This window comes from Misgurnus anguillicaudatus, chromosome 1, assembly GCF_027580225.2.
Source record: "Misgurnus anguillicaudatus chromosome 1, ASM2758022v2, whole genome shotgun sequence".
Classification (NCBI taxonomy): Eukaryota; Metazoa; Chordata; class Actinopteri; order Cypriniformes; family Cobitidae; genus Misgurnus; species Misgurnus anguillicaudatus.
In genome coordinates, this window is record NC_073337.2 from 21,605,269 (window position 1) to 21,623,353 (window position 18,085).

The 18,085-nt window shown below is 37.3% G+C and overlaps 1 protein-coding gene across 1 annotated transcript in view; it reads left to right on the forward strand.

Moving 5' to 3' along the window:
- The first annotated feature begins 3,600 nt into the window (after positions 1-3,600).
- nrip2 (nuclear receptor interacting protein 2) overlaps positions 3,601-18,085 on the forward strand; it is a 33,538-nt gene continuing 19,053 nt past the window's right edge. The window contains exon 1 of the mRNA XM_055190478.2: positions 3,601-4,291. Coding sequence (XP_055046453.2) covers positions 4,139-4,291 — 153 coding nt within the window. The 5' untranslated portion in view covers positions 3,601-4,138. The remainder of the gene's footprint in view (positions 4,292-18,085) is intronic.

An 18,085-nucleotide genomic window follows, 5' to 3' on the forward strand; every position in this document is an offset into this window, starting at 1 on the left:
TTTTGTAATTTGACACTTCATTTACTATGCTGATCTAAAATGGATGATGGTTGAAACGAGAATCTCCACAGTTGCCTTGAATATGCAAGTGAGTTGAGTTAATAAAAGGCTCTATTTTACTGATTTCATTTGTTCAAATATCCGTTCCCACATGAATACATTTTATCTAAAGGTGCAAACAAAGTATACACTTTAATGGTTAAATGTTTAATCCAAGGATTAGATGAACTATGGTAATACTGGCATAATGCTCTATCAGTTTAGAAACATTTAATAAGTTATTAAAGAAATTTGTTATTTAATAGAGGCCATAATGGGGTTACTGGATGTCATAAACTCCAGGGGTCTCCAACCTTTTTTGTGAGCAAGGGCTACCACAATAAATAAAACAATCTGGATGGCCACTTTTTTGATATAGTCTACTCAAAACCTTTTTGTTTACTTGTTTATTTTATTTTATTTTACTTATATGTTTTATCACTGTTTAATACCTTCAGACCCTGCATCCACTGTTTTGTGGTTCAAAGCAATAAAAATGCTGATCAATCAATTAAAATAAGGCATCCGGATTAAACACCTGAAAAATCAGGGCTGAAGGGGTTTAAATGTTAAAGAAGCCAAGCTAATATAAAAAAGATGTAATATTAAAATTGAGGCTATTAATAGAATGTGCTTTGGTGGGCACCTCACAGACTCTGTGCGGGCAACCTGTTGCCCACGGGCACCATGTTGGAGACCACTGTTATAGATGTGTTATCGGACAAACTGCCGCATCACATCAGAAAGGACATCGGCCCACTCCTCATCCTTCACAAACCCTCTTACAGGCTATGTCATGCAGTCAATTAAGCCTGTCAAACTAAAGACAGGGTGTATTCTGCATGCTGTGACACCAGCTGTGTCTCAGATTGAATGAGTCTTGGATAAATTTTCTTCTTTGGGTCTTAAAGTTGAGCATTTGTTTTAGGAAAAAAAGCCACATGTATAAGTGAGGAATAGAGAGGCTGGTGGCATGTGGATGGCTGATGATCCAATTCTGGGATGTTAACATTCTCGGAAATACCTTATCTAAAGATGCTGATCTGAATTAATTTGATTAATATAAGATCGCCTGATAGAAAAATGTACAAATTTAAATGTAAATTAAAAAAGCAAGATTTAAATGTACCATAGAAATTTATCTTTATCTACTAAACTTGTTACCTGATAGCTGACTTATCACAAGTCATATTTCACCCCTAAATTAGAAGTAATGAATTAATAATAATAATAATAATAATAATAATAATACGTAGCAACAATTATTATTAATAATAACAATAATTTTAATAATAATAACAACTATTATTAATAATAATAATAATCATTAATTAATAATAACAATGAAAATAATAATCATAATAATTATTAATATTATTAATAGTAATGCAACAATAGAAAATGGTAAAATACTTTTTGGTAAATTAACTATTAGGATTTCATTGTATCATGTCATTATTTTCAGGATTATTAATATTTAAATGTAACATAGGAATTTATGCCAAAGTGCTTACTTTATCTACTGAACTTGTTACCTAATGGCTGACTTATCACAGGTCATATTTCACCCCTAAATTAGAAGTAATGAATTAATAATAATAATAATAATAATAATAATTATTATTATTATTAATGCTACCAATTAATAATAACAATGAAAATAATAATACAAATAATAATTATTAATAGTAATGCAACAATAGAAAATTGTAAATTACTTTTTGGTAAATTAACTAGGATTTCGTTGAATCATGTCATTATTTTCAGGATTATTATTCTCATGACTGTAATGTAAGATCTATCTTAATTATTATCTCTCTTGTTATTATTATTTTTAATAAAATGAGCACAAACGTTCAAACATGGTTAAATCAGTCTGTTTATATATCAACGGAAGATGAAATGTCAAACATTTGTGTACTTTGTCCACTTGGTGGAGCTACAACAATGTACATTTTCAGTGCACTATACTCACATTCTCTCTCTCTCTCTCTCTCTCTCTCTCTCTCTCTCTCTCTCTCTCTCTCTCTCTCCTGCTATTCATTGGAAATAATTGAAATGCAAATTAAAATATAATACCTTTAAAACTAAATCGCACGTTCAAAATACATCTCAACACAATGGAATAAAATAGCAACCATACAAATGAAGAACAGGCTATAGCAAAAACAGTGGCTGTTCTGTATTACAGTGACCTCTTTTAAAATAGCCACCAGCGTGGTTTGTACTGGTTGGGAAAAGGGGGTTGCGTAGGGGGAGGGTTCGCTTTTTAAATTTTCTCTTGTACATCATGTGGCCAATTGATAATAACATCCCTAGCAAATCAGAGCTGGGAAAAAACGAGCCCTTGGATGTCTGTTTAATGTGACACTGCTGTGGTGAAGCAACACTTTGATCTATCAAGCCATCCCAGGTGTAAAGCAGATATACTCTACAGACCCAGCTTGCCATCAAATGCAGTATGTGTACAGGCAACTGTACTGTTGAAAGCATATACACAAGTACAAATTAATATCTTACATACTTTATACATTCTTACCTTATATGTTTTAATTCTTGCCCTCAGCACACACATATTGAGATATGTGAGTCTATTATTAGGTTTATTAGCCCATATCTGGTCCTCCATCAACCCCATACCTGTATCACGGCATCTCATTCAACACCAGTCATACAGCCATAAGTCATAGCATACAGCTTGTGGCTCAACTGGTAAAGCAACACCAAGGTCATGGGTTCAATGCTGATGAAATATATATATCGAATTGTCTAGCAAATGTGTTCACACTAAAAATTGCTGGGTTATTAAAAAGGGACAAGGGTTGTAATTTAACCTGTGCTGATTTGTTTTAACCCATTGTTGGGTCAAATATAAAAAATTTCTCAGTTAATTTACCCAAAGGCTGCGTTCGTCCTTTTCTGACCCAACGCTGGGTTGAAAATAACCCAGCATTATATGTTAAAAGTTAATGGGAAATGTTATATGGATTCCTACTAATTTTAATAATTATATTAATATTTAATTATTTATATTAATCAATAAATTGTTTAATGATTAATATTACACTTGAATTAATGCTGGGTTGTTTTAACCCATTGCTTGTTACAGCTGGGTTAGTGCCTTTTTGACCCAATGCTGGGTTAAAAAACTTAACCCAGTATTTTTAAGTGTGCATAATTAATATTATTGGATTACATCTGAACTGGATTACATATCAAATGAACACTTAGTATGCATGTAATGTATGTGTGCTTCTATACTTTTGTTTTTAAATGCGTGCCAGAGAGAAGATCTCCTTCAGGGGCACAACTGTAGTTTTGACATGAATGGCAAGGTGGAGGCGTCTCGCTTCGGTGACCACTGGCACTGTGTCCTGGATTAATGAGCAATCTGTACAATTACGTAAGAAAGCCTATTATAGACCTGTCAGCGTACACTTGATGCTACTGTAGGATTGTTAGTTTACGTGTGCATGCAAGTGGGAAGTCATGAGAGGAAATCCATAAACTTAAAGGTGTGGCTTTGTAAAGCTAACATAAGAACAGAAAGGAAAAGATTATGAAAGTGTGGTTTGTAAAGTGTGGTCTGAGAAACTAAGGCTTGCAAAAGAGAGGAGGTAGGTGGAGAAAAATGAGGGAGGTGGAGAAAAAGAGAGACACGGAGAGAGAAGGGGAGGGGAGATAAAATACGAGAACCAAAACGAAACAGATGAGGACACATTCAGCCTCTGCAGCAAGGACAGAGCAGGCGTCACTGGGACAGAGACCGACTGAAGATATCTACGCTTCGCCATGACAACCATGTCAATCACTGCTCTGGACTGACAGCTGTCAATCAACAGCAGAGTACTGGACTAAATAGGAGTAATTCCTGTAAACTTACATATTAGACATTTTTCTCGTTTTCTCTCATTCTTTTAAGCAAAGAAAAGGAGTGATAGTGATCTGCATGCATTCACGTGCGTGTGCATTGGTGGAAGTGTGTGTGCGATTGTCTTGCTCTGTATCAGGGTCACAGTTTTGCTGGCTCTCATCCGTCAGTGCCACAACAGGCGTCAAGTTATAATCAGCGGACGGTTATCTTCATTCAACGGAGATCATGAGTGAAGGAAGAAAAGATTTAGAGATGAGGGACAAAGCCATCATGCGCCAGCAGAGGAGACTAAAGCAGGCCACCCAGTTCACACACAAGGACTCCGCAGACCTTCTACCCCTAGATGGCCTGAAGAGGTTGGGTACCTCCAAAGACCTGGTAAGTGCTGTTTAGTTCATCCATAAAAATCTGGTGACACCTGTGCATTTATGTATGTAAATACAGCGAATTGCAAATGAATGGGTATACCGTTTAGGATGTTTCCCATCATGCATGGCTGACAAGATGCATTATTTAACGCCTCAGGCACGATAGTGGATGTTTATGACACATCGGTAGATCTGGTATTTAGCATCCCCTTCATGCTGGTGGATGACAGTTACACGCACAGTCGCACACACACATGCACGTCATGGTGGGGACATCCCATTGACTTTATTGTAGTTGAATTAAACTCATTATAATTGCTTAATCCCTTGGCATTTTTAGTATGCACAATTTGGCCTCTATATTGCAAAATTAAACGTTTATCATGGTGGAGGCATCCATTTTATTTTTATTTAAATAAATAAATTTGGCTGATGCTATAATCCAAAGCGACTTACAATGAATTTAAAAATATACATGTTATCAGTATGTGAGTTAAGGGATCAAACCCATGGCCTTTTGCTCTGCCAATGCAATACTATCTACGTTGTAACCCCAACACCTGATCTAAGCCCATACATACACAACTTTACAGCCATACAGACATTTTTGCATGTAAAAACCCTCTTTATGAAGCTGGTGTACTTGTAACTAAGGAGGTCTAGAAAATAATCACATTCATCTCAATCGCAGTTTCTCGGCTGGTGTTTAACTCCTGGAAGCATGTGACTTGGATGCCATCTTTGCTTCACGGGCACTATTTTTAAAGCCAATCACCAAAAACTCTCTAAAGCCATTAAAAGGACATCCTGACATCACCATTTTTGTTGATGCTATATGAAAATGCTACACTATCAGAGTTCTCACACCTTAGTTAACTTCAAATTCAAGGACCTTTCAAGGACTTTCCAGGTTCAAATTCAAGGACTAAATGTGGGGACACATTTCAAGTGAGAGCAAGGTTACATTGTGTTACCTTTTAAGATACATTGTTACAGTTCCCTTTCAAGGAAACTCACGCTGCGTCACTGCGGTGACACTTTTGGGACGCCTCCAGGGGTAAGTGCGTCTGAATGTGTATATCAAATTCAACTTATGGTGAGGCTTAACGACAAAGACAGGGTGACGCGGAAGCCAGGAAGCATATCGCTATCTGAAATATTGCCAAAGACGGGGTTACAGAGACGCAGGAAGTATGGCAAGGGAGACGCAGCGTCTCGTTCCCTTCTCAGGGAACAACAGTTACATACGTAACCCGAGACATTTTCATGTGTTAAACACAACTATGCAAAAAGGCATTTTGGTATAAATCAACATTCACATACAAAAGATATAAGCATAAGTGAACAGTTAAGCACGTGTGCTTAAAAAATCTACAATTTTTATGATATTAACCTACTCTACACAGCTAATAATATGGATTTTTTTCCAAAAAACTTCTTGCATAAAAAAAAACCCCCAAGATTCACAAACTTCAGGACCTGTGGAAACCCTGTATCAGAAAAAATTGTCAAAAAAATGGACCCTAGCTGTCACTGGGACGGTACCCTTTCAAAAAGTACACCTTTGCACTGAAAGGCCATTTTAATACCTCAGAGGTTGGTATGAAAGAGTGCATATTAGTACCTCAAAGGTACATATTGGTACCAAATGTGTACATATCTGTACCTAAAGGGTAGATATTAGGACTTTCTTAAAAGGTACTGCCCCAGTGATAGCTAGGGACAACTTTTTGACCCTTATTTACTGACAGTGTATGCTAAACTTTGATCCCCTGTTTAGACCAAGAATTTGGCCAATATAAAGTCCAAATTGTATTGCATTTGTTTGTCTAAGTCATTCAATCTCTCTCTCTCTGAGAGCAAACTAACTGTCCTGCTGTCATCCCTTGCCGCTGCATTGATTAGATGGCACAAATAACCAAATTCCCAGCGCGCACTCCAAGAAACCCTCACCATCGTGTGAGTGCTTTCAGGCATGCACTCGTGCATTTTTATATGTTTATGCGCCTGTGATTATACAGCCTATTTAAATTATCTCTGCACCCAGCATCAGGGCAAAGCTGAAGCTGTCTTCTAAAAGGCTCAGTAAAAACACACTCTCTGTCACAGCTTTCCAGAGACAGACGCTTGCAGAAAAACTCTGGAGCTAAAGATAACCGGCTGTCTTAGGGAATATAATTTCTTTCTGTATTTGTATTTCATCACCATCTGGCTTGAAAAAGTGTTAATGTCAGGAGCATTTTTATCTTTCTCTCTTTTCTCTGCCCGATTCGCAATGGCTGTCATAAGGAATTATTTACCGGATTCAATCTTGACACCCGGGGAAAGCACCGTGGTGTCACGCCTGTCCCGGCGAGTCAGACAGAGACAGATGGATATCTGGTGACAGGCAGACAGATGCTTCTGTCTTCTTGCACCATGAACCTCAACAGCAGGTTTTGAAAGAACGCTTTGAAGGAAATGTTCAGCTAAAAACGAAAACTCATCTCATTCTAAGTATCAAGTTTGTCTTGGATTTCTTTCAAAAAATTGCTTGGGAGAGATGCAAATAAAACTATACCACGGGTCTGTTGAATGCTGTATTATGATTGGCTGAGGAGTGTTCTATGGGTGTTGATTATTTTTCAGTAAAGCGCAAACCTAACTTGTCAAAGGTCTTAAAAATAGGCACCAGAGCAATGTTTGTGGTAACCGTGGTATAACTGGAATAATTGACTCCAGTCCTTTGAATTATGTAAGGAATAATTGACGACGGGCCATTGAATTATAAGAAAATAATGCACACCAAGGGTTACACCGCAGGTGTGCATTATTTTCAAATAATTCAAAGCATCGGAGTCAATTATTCCGCTTATACCACGGTTACCACAAAAATTGCTCTGGTGCCTATTTTTAAGACATTTGACATAGAACTTTCTCAGCCAATCAGAATGCAGCATTCAACAGACCCGTGGTATAATTGAAAATAATGCACACCCGCAGTGTAACCTTGGGTGTGCATTATTTTCTTATAATTCAATGGCTCATCGTCAATTATTCCTTACATATACATTATGGGCTCTATCTTACACAATGCGCGGCGCAAGTGTCTTTCGCTAGTTTCCCCCCTAATTTTCACGTTTAGCGCTGCGTTGTTTAAATAGCAAATGCATTTGCGCCCATGGGCGTTCTGGTCTGAAAACGAGGTGTGTTCAGGCGCATTGTTGGCGCGTTGCTATTTTGAGGCAACTAAAATAGACTACGCCATTGACCAACAAAAACCTGCTCTAAAGTCTAAAGTCAATGCCGCAATGTGTTTTTTGTTATTTAAAGAGCGCATTAGTAAAATGCGCCTATAAACGGGAGGACAACGCTTGCTTATCACAAACTACATGAATGCGCAGCATCACAAAAATGCTTTTAAATATGAAAGATTAAAGGATTGAATGTAAAAGATTATTATTGAGTCTCTTGGACATAAATGAGGACTAATTATAAGACATTAGAAGGCGCAAAGAGCTGCTTCACCTGTAGCCTGGTAAGTAAATAAATGCTTTGCTTTGAACAAATGCATCCGTTTTTAAATGTTTTTTTTAATGCTACCTCACGGATTTATTGTATATGATGACTCTGTACCTGTGGATATGGCGAGATGAGAAACATTTGTAAGTAATGCTTAAAAAAACTCTTTGCTAAAAAACCCGCTGTCCAAAGTGCTGAAACGTGAGGAGAGCCGTTTGTAAATTCTTTATCTCCTGTTTGTTACAAATAAAGTATTTTTAGAGTACAAACCTTATCTTACATACTTGTAAATTATGTTTTGATGATATTGGATAGCCATACATTTAAAGCAATTACAAGCCTGCTTTTTACTTCCATGACTAAAAGAAAACGGGTTTTAAAGGTTTTAATAAAAAAATAACAATTTCATAACAAGTGAAAAACAACACAATTATTTAACATTAATCTTAAACTGGGGATCTTCTTCCTCCGCTTAGTTTTTCAGTTTACAAAGTCCGTCATCTAAATAGGGATTAGACATAGCGCCAGCGCAACTTGCTTTTAAAGGGGATGAGAGCTGTGACTCTCATTGGTTTACTGCATGTTACGCCCAAAAAACTCCCATTACAATATGACCAACCCTTTTCGACCACGCGCTCGGCACACAAACCATTTTTCCCATTGTTAAATTAACAAAAGTGGATTCGGACACGCCCATTTAGACGTTGCGCTGTGCGCTTTAGACAATGCGCTTAGATCGTTAAAATAGGGCCCTTAATCATTGTTGAAATTCATTTAGGAGCTATAAAATTTATGTAAATTGTAAAGCTAAAATAACCTAATCATGTTTAAATTCGTATAGAAATTTTTAATAACATGGAACTCATTGAACTGATCTCTTTTGTAACTTTAATGAAGACATTTATGAGATTTCTGGGTCTTTTCCCAATGAGAAATATCTAAGACACAGGAGATATAAGCAGAAGTTTTCTATTAGCTCTTAATTTAATCTCGTTGTGTCTAGGGAAACCAACTGAGATATTAAAGAGATCTCACATCTGAATTTTTTTTGCTTATGGGATTGTGTTGTATTCATTCAGATAGATGTAGTATTGTCTATATATGAAAAGCTCAGGCACAAAAGCCGCTAATCGCCACCTCCGTAAAAAAATAGATAATGACTAGGGATGTGCATTTATGTCTTTTTTTTCATTTCGATTAATCCATAGGTCTGAAAAACAAGTTCTCGATTAACTGGGGGCGGGGCAATCAAGGAACATCATGGTGAAAGTTAAAATATTTGTATTAAAAACACTCAAATTAAACTTAATTTTGAAGAAACTATGACAGAAAAATGAACACATACTAGATTATTAATGAATTAAATGTTTTTAACAGAAACCTCTTAAAGGAAAAGCTGTGTGATGAAATGAATCTAAAGGGTTAATAAACCCAAACTGATGCAGTTTCTATATGACGACGCACTACATAATATTAAGCCTTATATACAACATAAATGTATTATACAACGTGCATATATCTGCACAAAATGCATAACATTAAGCAGCTTTTGCTAGCATTTTAGCGATTAGCTGTGTGGTGTCCTCTCACCTGTTCTCAGTCAAGATGTAATGCTCGTATTGCTCTCTGGTATCTCTTGTCATTTGATGTTTAAATATGAGATGATATGAGAGAACTTGTGACGGCCCTGTACATTTTGCATCTGACTGACTGTATTTTCGTCCTATTGAAGTGAATCCCAAAATCACGGCTTTCTTTTAAACCAAAGTGCCTTACCAGGTATTTAAATAAACTACCATTCAAAAGTTTGGGACATTATGTTAGTGGCTGTCTTATGGCGCTTTTCCATTGCATAGTACCCCACGGTTTAGTTTAGTTTGGGTCGGGTCAGCTCACCTCACTTTGGCGTGGTTAGCTTTTCCATTGAGTTTAGTATCACTTCGCAGTGGGAGGAATTATAGGCGTGTCGTTATATTTGCGCTGCATACGGCTGTGACATCATACAAGAGAGAGCGTCCTTGTACATTCCCATACATTTATTTATTTATCAGTCCGCCACAAAATTAAAATTGGCCACCACAAATAGATGTTTACTTTGCACATCGCGTTTATAACTACCTGTCTCACATGAGTTTCTGTTCAAACACCCGTGGCGTCAGTCGACGGCTCCGCTGAGCCTCAATTAAGTTGCATTAAAGCATAAATAATACTGACGTGCACGTCGCGAATGTGCCGCCACAAAATTAAAATTGGCCACCACAAATAAGTTTACTTTGCACATCGCGTTTATAACTACCTCTGTCTCACATAACAGTTTCTGTTCAAACACCCGTGGCGTCTGTCGACATGCATCATAGCGCCCCCTAATGTGCGTTTCAATTTCTTCAATTTACTTTTCGAATTAGTTGCATCTTTAGTGATTTTGCAACTGTTTACTATGTCTTATCCAAAGAAGTGGATTTTTAAATAAATAAATGCTTGCACGCACTTAAAGGCGTTTGCAGCAAAAGACAATTATATGTTTTAAATATCAATGAAATGACCAAAGTGACATTTGTGAAAATAAAGCATTTAAATTACTGACTAACAACCTTTTTATTGCCATTAAAGTGAAATTACTGAACCTTAACACAACACAAGAGCCTGATAAAAAATGTTCAATTACAAGAAAAAATGTCAGGTGCACTTAGAGGCTTTGGCATCTGAACTCTTCATATGATGACTATGAGAGTGGATGTGTTCACAGTTTGCTGCCCTCATACCAAGGGTCACGTGAAATTGTTGCTGTTATGTAACTCTAAGTTTGTTTTGCAGCTCTCTGGCCCCTAGGCCATCTCCAGTCTATCTCTGTCTTTCTCATTAAATTAGTAGAGACCAAAGCAGTTCGAGTAAGTAAAGGGCAAACTCAGATTGGCACTTATGCGCAGGAGATGATGATTGAGATAGAAATTCTTCTAACTATTTACTTTCAATGAAAAGATAATGTAGTTGCTATGCTGGAATTGCCTTTTGAAATGGTCCAAGGCTGTGCATTTGTCACTGTTTATAAAGGTGACTGAGCATACACAGTCACTGTGTGTGTGTATGTGTGTGTGTGAGATATAGCACAGAGGTGCTTGTGGCGGGCTGCATGCATGCCAACCCATCATGAAGCTCAACAGTCACTTCATGATGGCTCCTTTAATTCCGATTAGCCAATATAATTTCAAGTCAAAATATACAAAGCTAAACTGTATATACTGTATGTAACAACGCTACCTACATGTGCCACATTCGAAACTGGTTCAGAGAGATTTTTTGTTTGATTGTTTTGTATAATGAATCACTTTATCCACATTTACTATAATATAAATTTTTGCAGTAAATCAACATTTAATGCCCACATATTTACATGTTTGGTAATTAGCTATGTAATAAAGAAGGTAAAATTATCCAACTTATATATGACATGACTTTCTGAAATGCCAACGCTATCTCACAGCAATTCGTATGTATTTTACGAGGTGGCTAATTTTTATGAATTCATACATTTGCAAATTTTTGAACAAGTGAGGTAATGACGGAAGATATGGGTTTTTTAGCCGATTCTTAAAGACGGCTACAGAGTCAGCAGATCGTGTCGCGACCAGCAGATCATTCCACAGTTGTGGAACAGCTCCTGAGAAGGTATGCGTTAATGTTTTTTTCCCTTTTTGAGATGGCACCACAAACCTTGTGACAGAGTGCAGGGATCGAGAGGGTATGTAAGCCTGTATAAGCAAGTGAAGGTATGGAGGTGGTGGTTTTAAAGGTCAGGAGCACAGCTATAAATTTGATGCGAGCTGATATAGGAAGCCAGTGTAACTTGACAAAGAGAGGAGTGACGTGCGCCCTCTTTGGCTCGTTGAAGACCACTCTTGCCGCTGCATTCAGAATCATCTGTAGGGGTTTGGTTGTGCAGGCTGGAAGTCCAACCAGTAGCGCATTGCAGTAGTCCAGCCTTGACAGGACAAGAGCTTGGACTAGGACCTGAATAGCATGATCATTTAGGAAAGGTCTAATTTTCCTAATATTGTAGAAGATGAATCTACAAGAGCGGGCGGTGCTGGCAAAATGCTCTGTAAAACTGAGCTGATCATCAATGACCACTTCAGATGATATGCCAAGAAGTTCTGTCTTCGCAAGGTTAAGCTGAAGATGGTGATCCTTCATCCATAGTGAGATGTTTCTCAGGTTTGCTGAGATGCGTCAGAAACTGTGGGGTCATAGGAAAAGCCGTGTTTTTGAATGACAGAACCCAGGGATGTCATGTATATCGAAAAGAGCAGTGGTCCTAACACGGAGCCTTGTGGTACCCCGGTACTGAAACGTCACCTCTCCAGGACACCCTAAATGAACTACCTAAGAGGTACAACTTGAACCATAAAAGCGCTGTGTCAGAGACACCCACAGCCATGAGGTGCGACAAAAGATGTGGTGATTGACCATGTCAAAAGTGGCAGATAGATCCAGTAAGATCAGCACAGATGATTTGGAGGCTGCCCTGCCTTAGGGCTTCAATGACTGAGAGCATTGCAGTCTCAGTGCAGTGACCGCTTTTGAAACCAGACCTGATTGCTATCCAGGAGGTTATTTTGTGTAAAGAAAGAAGAGAGCTGGTCAAACACCACACGTTCAAGAGTCTTGGCAATGAAGGGAAGAAGAGAAACGGGTCTGCAGTTCTCAGTTCTGTCAATTAGTATCAAATAATATATAATCAATCAAATAATGGTAACATTAGAGCTAGAACTAGATTATTCTTCAGTGAAAAGAAAGCAGGAGAAAGGGTTAGGTTGAACAGAGAGAGAGAGAGAGCAGCTGGCTGTGCATGTTGTGTGTCAGAGAGGATGTCTGGTGCTGAGGCAAGAGATTAGTACGGGAGAGCAACCATTAGGCAGGTCACATGACTTTCTGAATGAGGGAGAGGAGCCTGTTGCGGTCTGATAATTAGCTATTAGTCAGTTATCACGAGAGAGCGAGATGTGTGAAATAAAAAACACTCGGGCAGGTACACTGCTGGTATAAAAGCTGCAGCACCCCTTGAGTCATTCAGCAAGCTCCCATCATTCACAATCATTTCGCAATTAATAACCATTGACCTCTATTTACCCACAATTCAATGGTACAATGTGTTTCCTAGGACATGCTGTTCCACCCTACAGTAGATCAAACATGCTTTTTGCTATTACAAAAATCAGCTCTGTTGGGTCAGGACAGAAATTTGTCTCATTTGGTTCGGGGTCGCTAAATAGCACATTCAATAACACACATCTAAATTCTCATAATTAATCAAATAAACCATGAATAATTCACAAGAATTCACATGTGCTCATCGCATCCACAAGTTAAAAAGACTTTTAAATATTATTTAGAAGAGACATTTGAATGTAATCTTCATTTCCCCATATTTTACAATAACAATAAACACATTTTTTGTAAAGAAGAGGTTTTAACAGGAATTAATGCAGTCACATTAAATTAAATATTTGTATTTCTGAAAAATTCTAACTATCAAGCCTGCTTTTGTACGTGCCATGTTTTGTAACTGTATTATGTCACCCTGTTTTACCTTGACTGCATATCATTCATAACGTTGTTTTCTCTGTCTTTCCTAAGGGGCCGTATGTGTCTTATATAATCAGATGCACAAGGTTATAGTATATAGAGCCTTTACAAATATGATGAATCAGATTCGGTACAACATAAAAGCGACTCTAATTCAAAGCTACATGAATCAGTGACTGTAGCAAAGGCTTGTTGTGAGAGGGAAAAAAGGGGAAAGAGACAAAGACGCTGTGATCAATCCTGTCAAAATCAATCCAATCTGGTCTGTGAATGAACCCAGATCCAGCTGACTAAATAATGAACAGACTAAATAATCTCTTTCTGACAAATAAATGGTAAGCAACAGCACTTGTAGTCCTGGTAATATACATATATAACAGATTTTATTACACATTATATTTGTTTTATTTTAAACATGGGAAATCTAATTATGAAAAACAAATGAAATTGAAATCTGAATTCACTTTAAGAATAGGGATGCTTGCTAATACATTTTTAAAATGTAATCAACTTTAATTTAGAATTCATTTCAACTTTCTTGACTAGTACACTTTAAAAAATTACTTCAGTTGGTAGCGCATAAAATGTTACCAATTGAAGTTTTTTTTACTTAAATTTTCTCACTTTAAAGGTGCAGTGTGTAATTTTTAGAAGGATCTCTTGACAGAAATGCAAAATAATATACAAAAGTATATATTCAGGGGTGTAAAAAAAACTTTTATAATGAACCGTTGTGTGTTTATTTACTTAGAACGAGACCTATTTATCTACATACACCGAGGGTCCCCTTACATGGAAGTCGCCATTTTGTGCCGCCATTTTTCTACAGAAGCCCTTAACAGACTAATTATTTTACTAAGTTGTCTCCGACGATGACATGTTTGTCCGGTGGCGTCTACTGTAGCTTCTCTATGTGTTTCAAAAGCGAGTGGTGAGCAATTCGCAACCTCATGACTTGATGCTGCTAAAATTTACACACTGCACCTTTAAGTCGAAAATGTATAAATATTTTATGTGAGAAAATTATAATATCTTAATATCTTTAAGTGAGACATTTTTTAGGTTTACCAATTGAAGTAAGTTACGCAGCCTTTACTTTTTACATTGCACACCAAACGCGAATTCAACGATTTGCGCAAGTAGATTACATATAAAGTGCAAAGACAGGAACTCACGCGAATGAAGCAAATTGTGACCTAAATAGTTAAAAATATTCAACTCAAGTGAAAAATTAGCATGACACAAATCCTGCGAGTAATCTAGGTAGGAACGCGATGCCTTGCATCGCAGCATCAAGGGCAGTTTATATTTCGCTTCTAAAAACGTGACCGTTGGTTGGTTCTTGTCACATGACCTGCGGTGCACTTGCGGCATTCTGAAAAGTTGAAATGTTTTTAACTCGATGCGGTGCGGATGCGCCTGGAAAAACTTTACGATACATTCACACGGGGCGTAACCGCTTGACGGAAGGCTTGTTTGAAGCGTGGCCAACAGCCAATAGCAGTGGCCGCAACACATGCTCAGGTCTTCCATAAACGTAATTGTCTGACTCTGCCTAGGTCATTTGCATAAGGCGATCTGATTGGCTGACACACGCGTTGGCGCTTAAAAAGTTAAGACATGTTCAGCTTCTGCCGTGAGCAATGGCAGTGACGCGGCGCTGACAGATCCACAATTCGGTTCAGCAACGCATGAGGTCAGCCATTGAAAAGTGAATGGGAAGCGTTAACGCTTACGCCCCGTGTGAATGTACCGTTATGAGCGCGCATACCGCGCGCCTACATTTGAAATAACGAACTTGAGCACGTAAAAGACGCGATATGTGAACCGCCCCTTACACTGTAAAAATTAAAAGCTGTGTTACTTAAAAAACGTACTTCAGTTAATATGATAGACAAGGCTACTTTGAGAATAATTATTAAAAAAAATGCAATAATACAGAGTAGACAGTGGGTCGACATATGGTGCAGACGCACTTCTGGCAACCCGAGTTTGAATCCCCTCTCCACCCCGTACTTTCCTGTCGTCTCTTTAAAAACTGTCTATCAAATACAGTGAGACAATGGAGAAGTTGTTATAAATTAAAAAAAAAGTTGAAATAACTTACGCTAATTCAACTTACAATATTTATAATTTATAGCAACTCTGTATGAGGCATACACAACAAATGCGAATTTAAGGATTTTCACAAGTAGATTTCATGCAAAGTCAATGCAAAGATGGGAACTCATGTGGGGTGATGCGAATGAAGCAAATTGGGTGGCGCAATTGCAGCAAAAACTAAATAGTTTAAAAAATTTAACTCAAGTGAAAAATTTGCATGGCACAAAGTTAAACCTGTAAGTAATCTTTAGTGAGAAAGGCAATGCTTCGCATTTGGTTTGTACGCAGCATTATAAGCCCCGTAAAGAGTTGCTAAAAATTAAAAATATTAAGTTGAATTAGCGAAAAAGTTATTTTTTTAATTTATAGCAACACCTCACTAGTCAAGAAAGTTGAAATTAATTGTAATTTTAAGTTGATTAAACTGAAAAAATGTACGTGCAACAAGGAAGCTTTCTCCATTAACCTTTCACCTCATACACGCGTACACAAATGCATGGACACACAGCTCATTATAAAGTGTTGATGTTTCATTTTAACCCAATCAACCTGATGGTCATTAAGAGCATCAGCTAATAGCAAACAAACACAATGGATGATATCGAGTAGCATTACAGTACATTACAGTAGCAGTAGTATAGTTTACTCTATATTAATGACTGGTCACATAAAAAAATACTATTTTACATGAAAATGACGCCTATTACACTTTCTTTGCATTGTTTTTATGTAATCCCCATAATTATCAGTATTAAGATTCTCATTACTGTAATGCAGTTACAATGAGTTTATTCAAACAACATATAAGCAGCTACTCAAATTAATAAATAATACAATTATAATATAATTAATAACATAATACAATGCTGTTTGTTTACACTACAGTATCGTCTGCTTCTGCAAATGGGTGTATTTATGTTACAAAACGCATTTTTATATTTCTTTTTTGTTGATTTTGGGGTAAAATATGACCTGGACATTTGTTTGTGGACAGATTTTTGAGACTCAACAACAGTATTTACATTAAACAGTTAAGATGAAGGTGGCGGAGCTATATATGTTTAATGCAGGCAAAGTAATACAGGTACAAACGGACCCAAACTGTATGTACTATACATTATTGTGAATCCAAAATCCTCAACTCTCTATTTCCTGTCGCTTCTCATTCATCACAGATTCATCACAGAGCAATGTGATGATTAAAGATAACAGTGCAAACTAAAATCCTGACTGTGCCATTTACCCACCAATCTCTCTTCTATGTCCTCCTTAGTCAAACACAACACAGTTGTGATGTAATGGTGCCTAGCTGTCAGTCAAAAAACAACTGCATTCCAAAAGACGTTGGGTGAAAAAGGGGATAAACCCAGCAATTAACAATTAACAGCAATTAACCCAGAAAATGTTTCTTTTTGACCCAACAACCCAGCATATGTTAAATTAAAAAACAAATTGACCTGAAGCATGTTCAAAATTTGGCACTGCAGTGCGTCATCTAATGCTATTATTGCATTTTTTTGGGCCATTTTTGCCTTTATTTGATAGACAGAATTTAAGGAGACGACAGGAAAGTACAGGGTGTGTCCTTTTAAATGCAAATGAGCTGATCTCCACACTAAATGGCAGCCCTGTGGTTGGATAGTGCAGATAAAGGGGTGGTATTATCCCCTTCTGACATCACAAGAGGAGCCAAATTTCAATGACCTATTTTCCACATGTTTGCAAAGAATGGTTTACCAAAACTAAGTTACTGGGTTGATCTTTATCACATTTTCTAGGTTGATACAAGCACTGGGGACCCAATTATAGCACTTAAACATGGAAAAAGTCAGATTTTCATGATATCTCCCCTTTAAAAAAGGTCCTAATATGTACTATTACATATACATTTGGTACCAATATGTACCTTTGATATTATATTATATTATATATATTTGAGGTACTAATAAACTCTCTTTGGTACCAATCTCAGGTACTCTTTAGGTGCAAAGCTGTACTTTCTGAAAAGGTACAGCCCCAGTGACAGCTGGGGTACATGTTGACCCCTTTATTTTTTGACAGTGTATGTATCGACTTTCCTAACATCGATGATAAACATCATATTATACCTTTTTATCTATAACTGCAGAACAAATGATCTAAAAGCGTCAATACCCGAGTCACAGCTGGCTGGTTTTACCTAACATGGTATGAACTCATTCTCTAAGCGGGTGTCAACAAGAACATAAGGGCTCATATGGAGGTCATCTTATCACGTTGGGTTCAAATGAGCTTCTTTGCTGCCATCGACAGTCAGAATGACTTCATGTGGCTTAGAACAATGAGAGTTTTCATCACACAACACATTCACATTCAGGCTAAAGATAAAAATCTGTTGATTTGCAGGTTCAAGAATAAATAATAAGTTTGTTGATCTTGCAGCAGTAAGGCAAACTGGTCTTGGTAGTGATTCACAGTTTAGACGCTGAGTTTAGACACTAAACTGAGTTCCCAGATAGTTAGCTGAATACAATAAACATCAAACTGCTATTTTGTCAATACGCAAAGCCTACTAAATTATTCAACAGCATCTCCTCTATTGCACAGCTGTGGATCGATGCTGCTGTTCTGTAGCTGG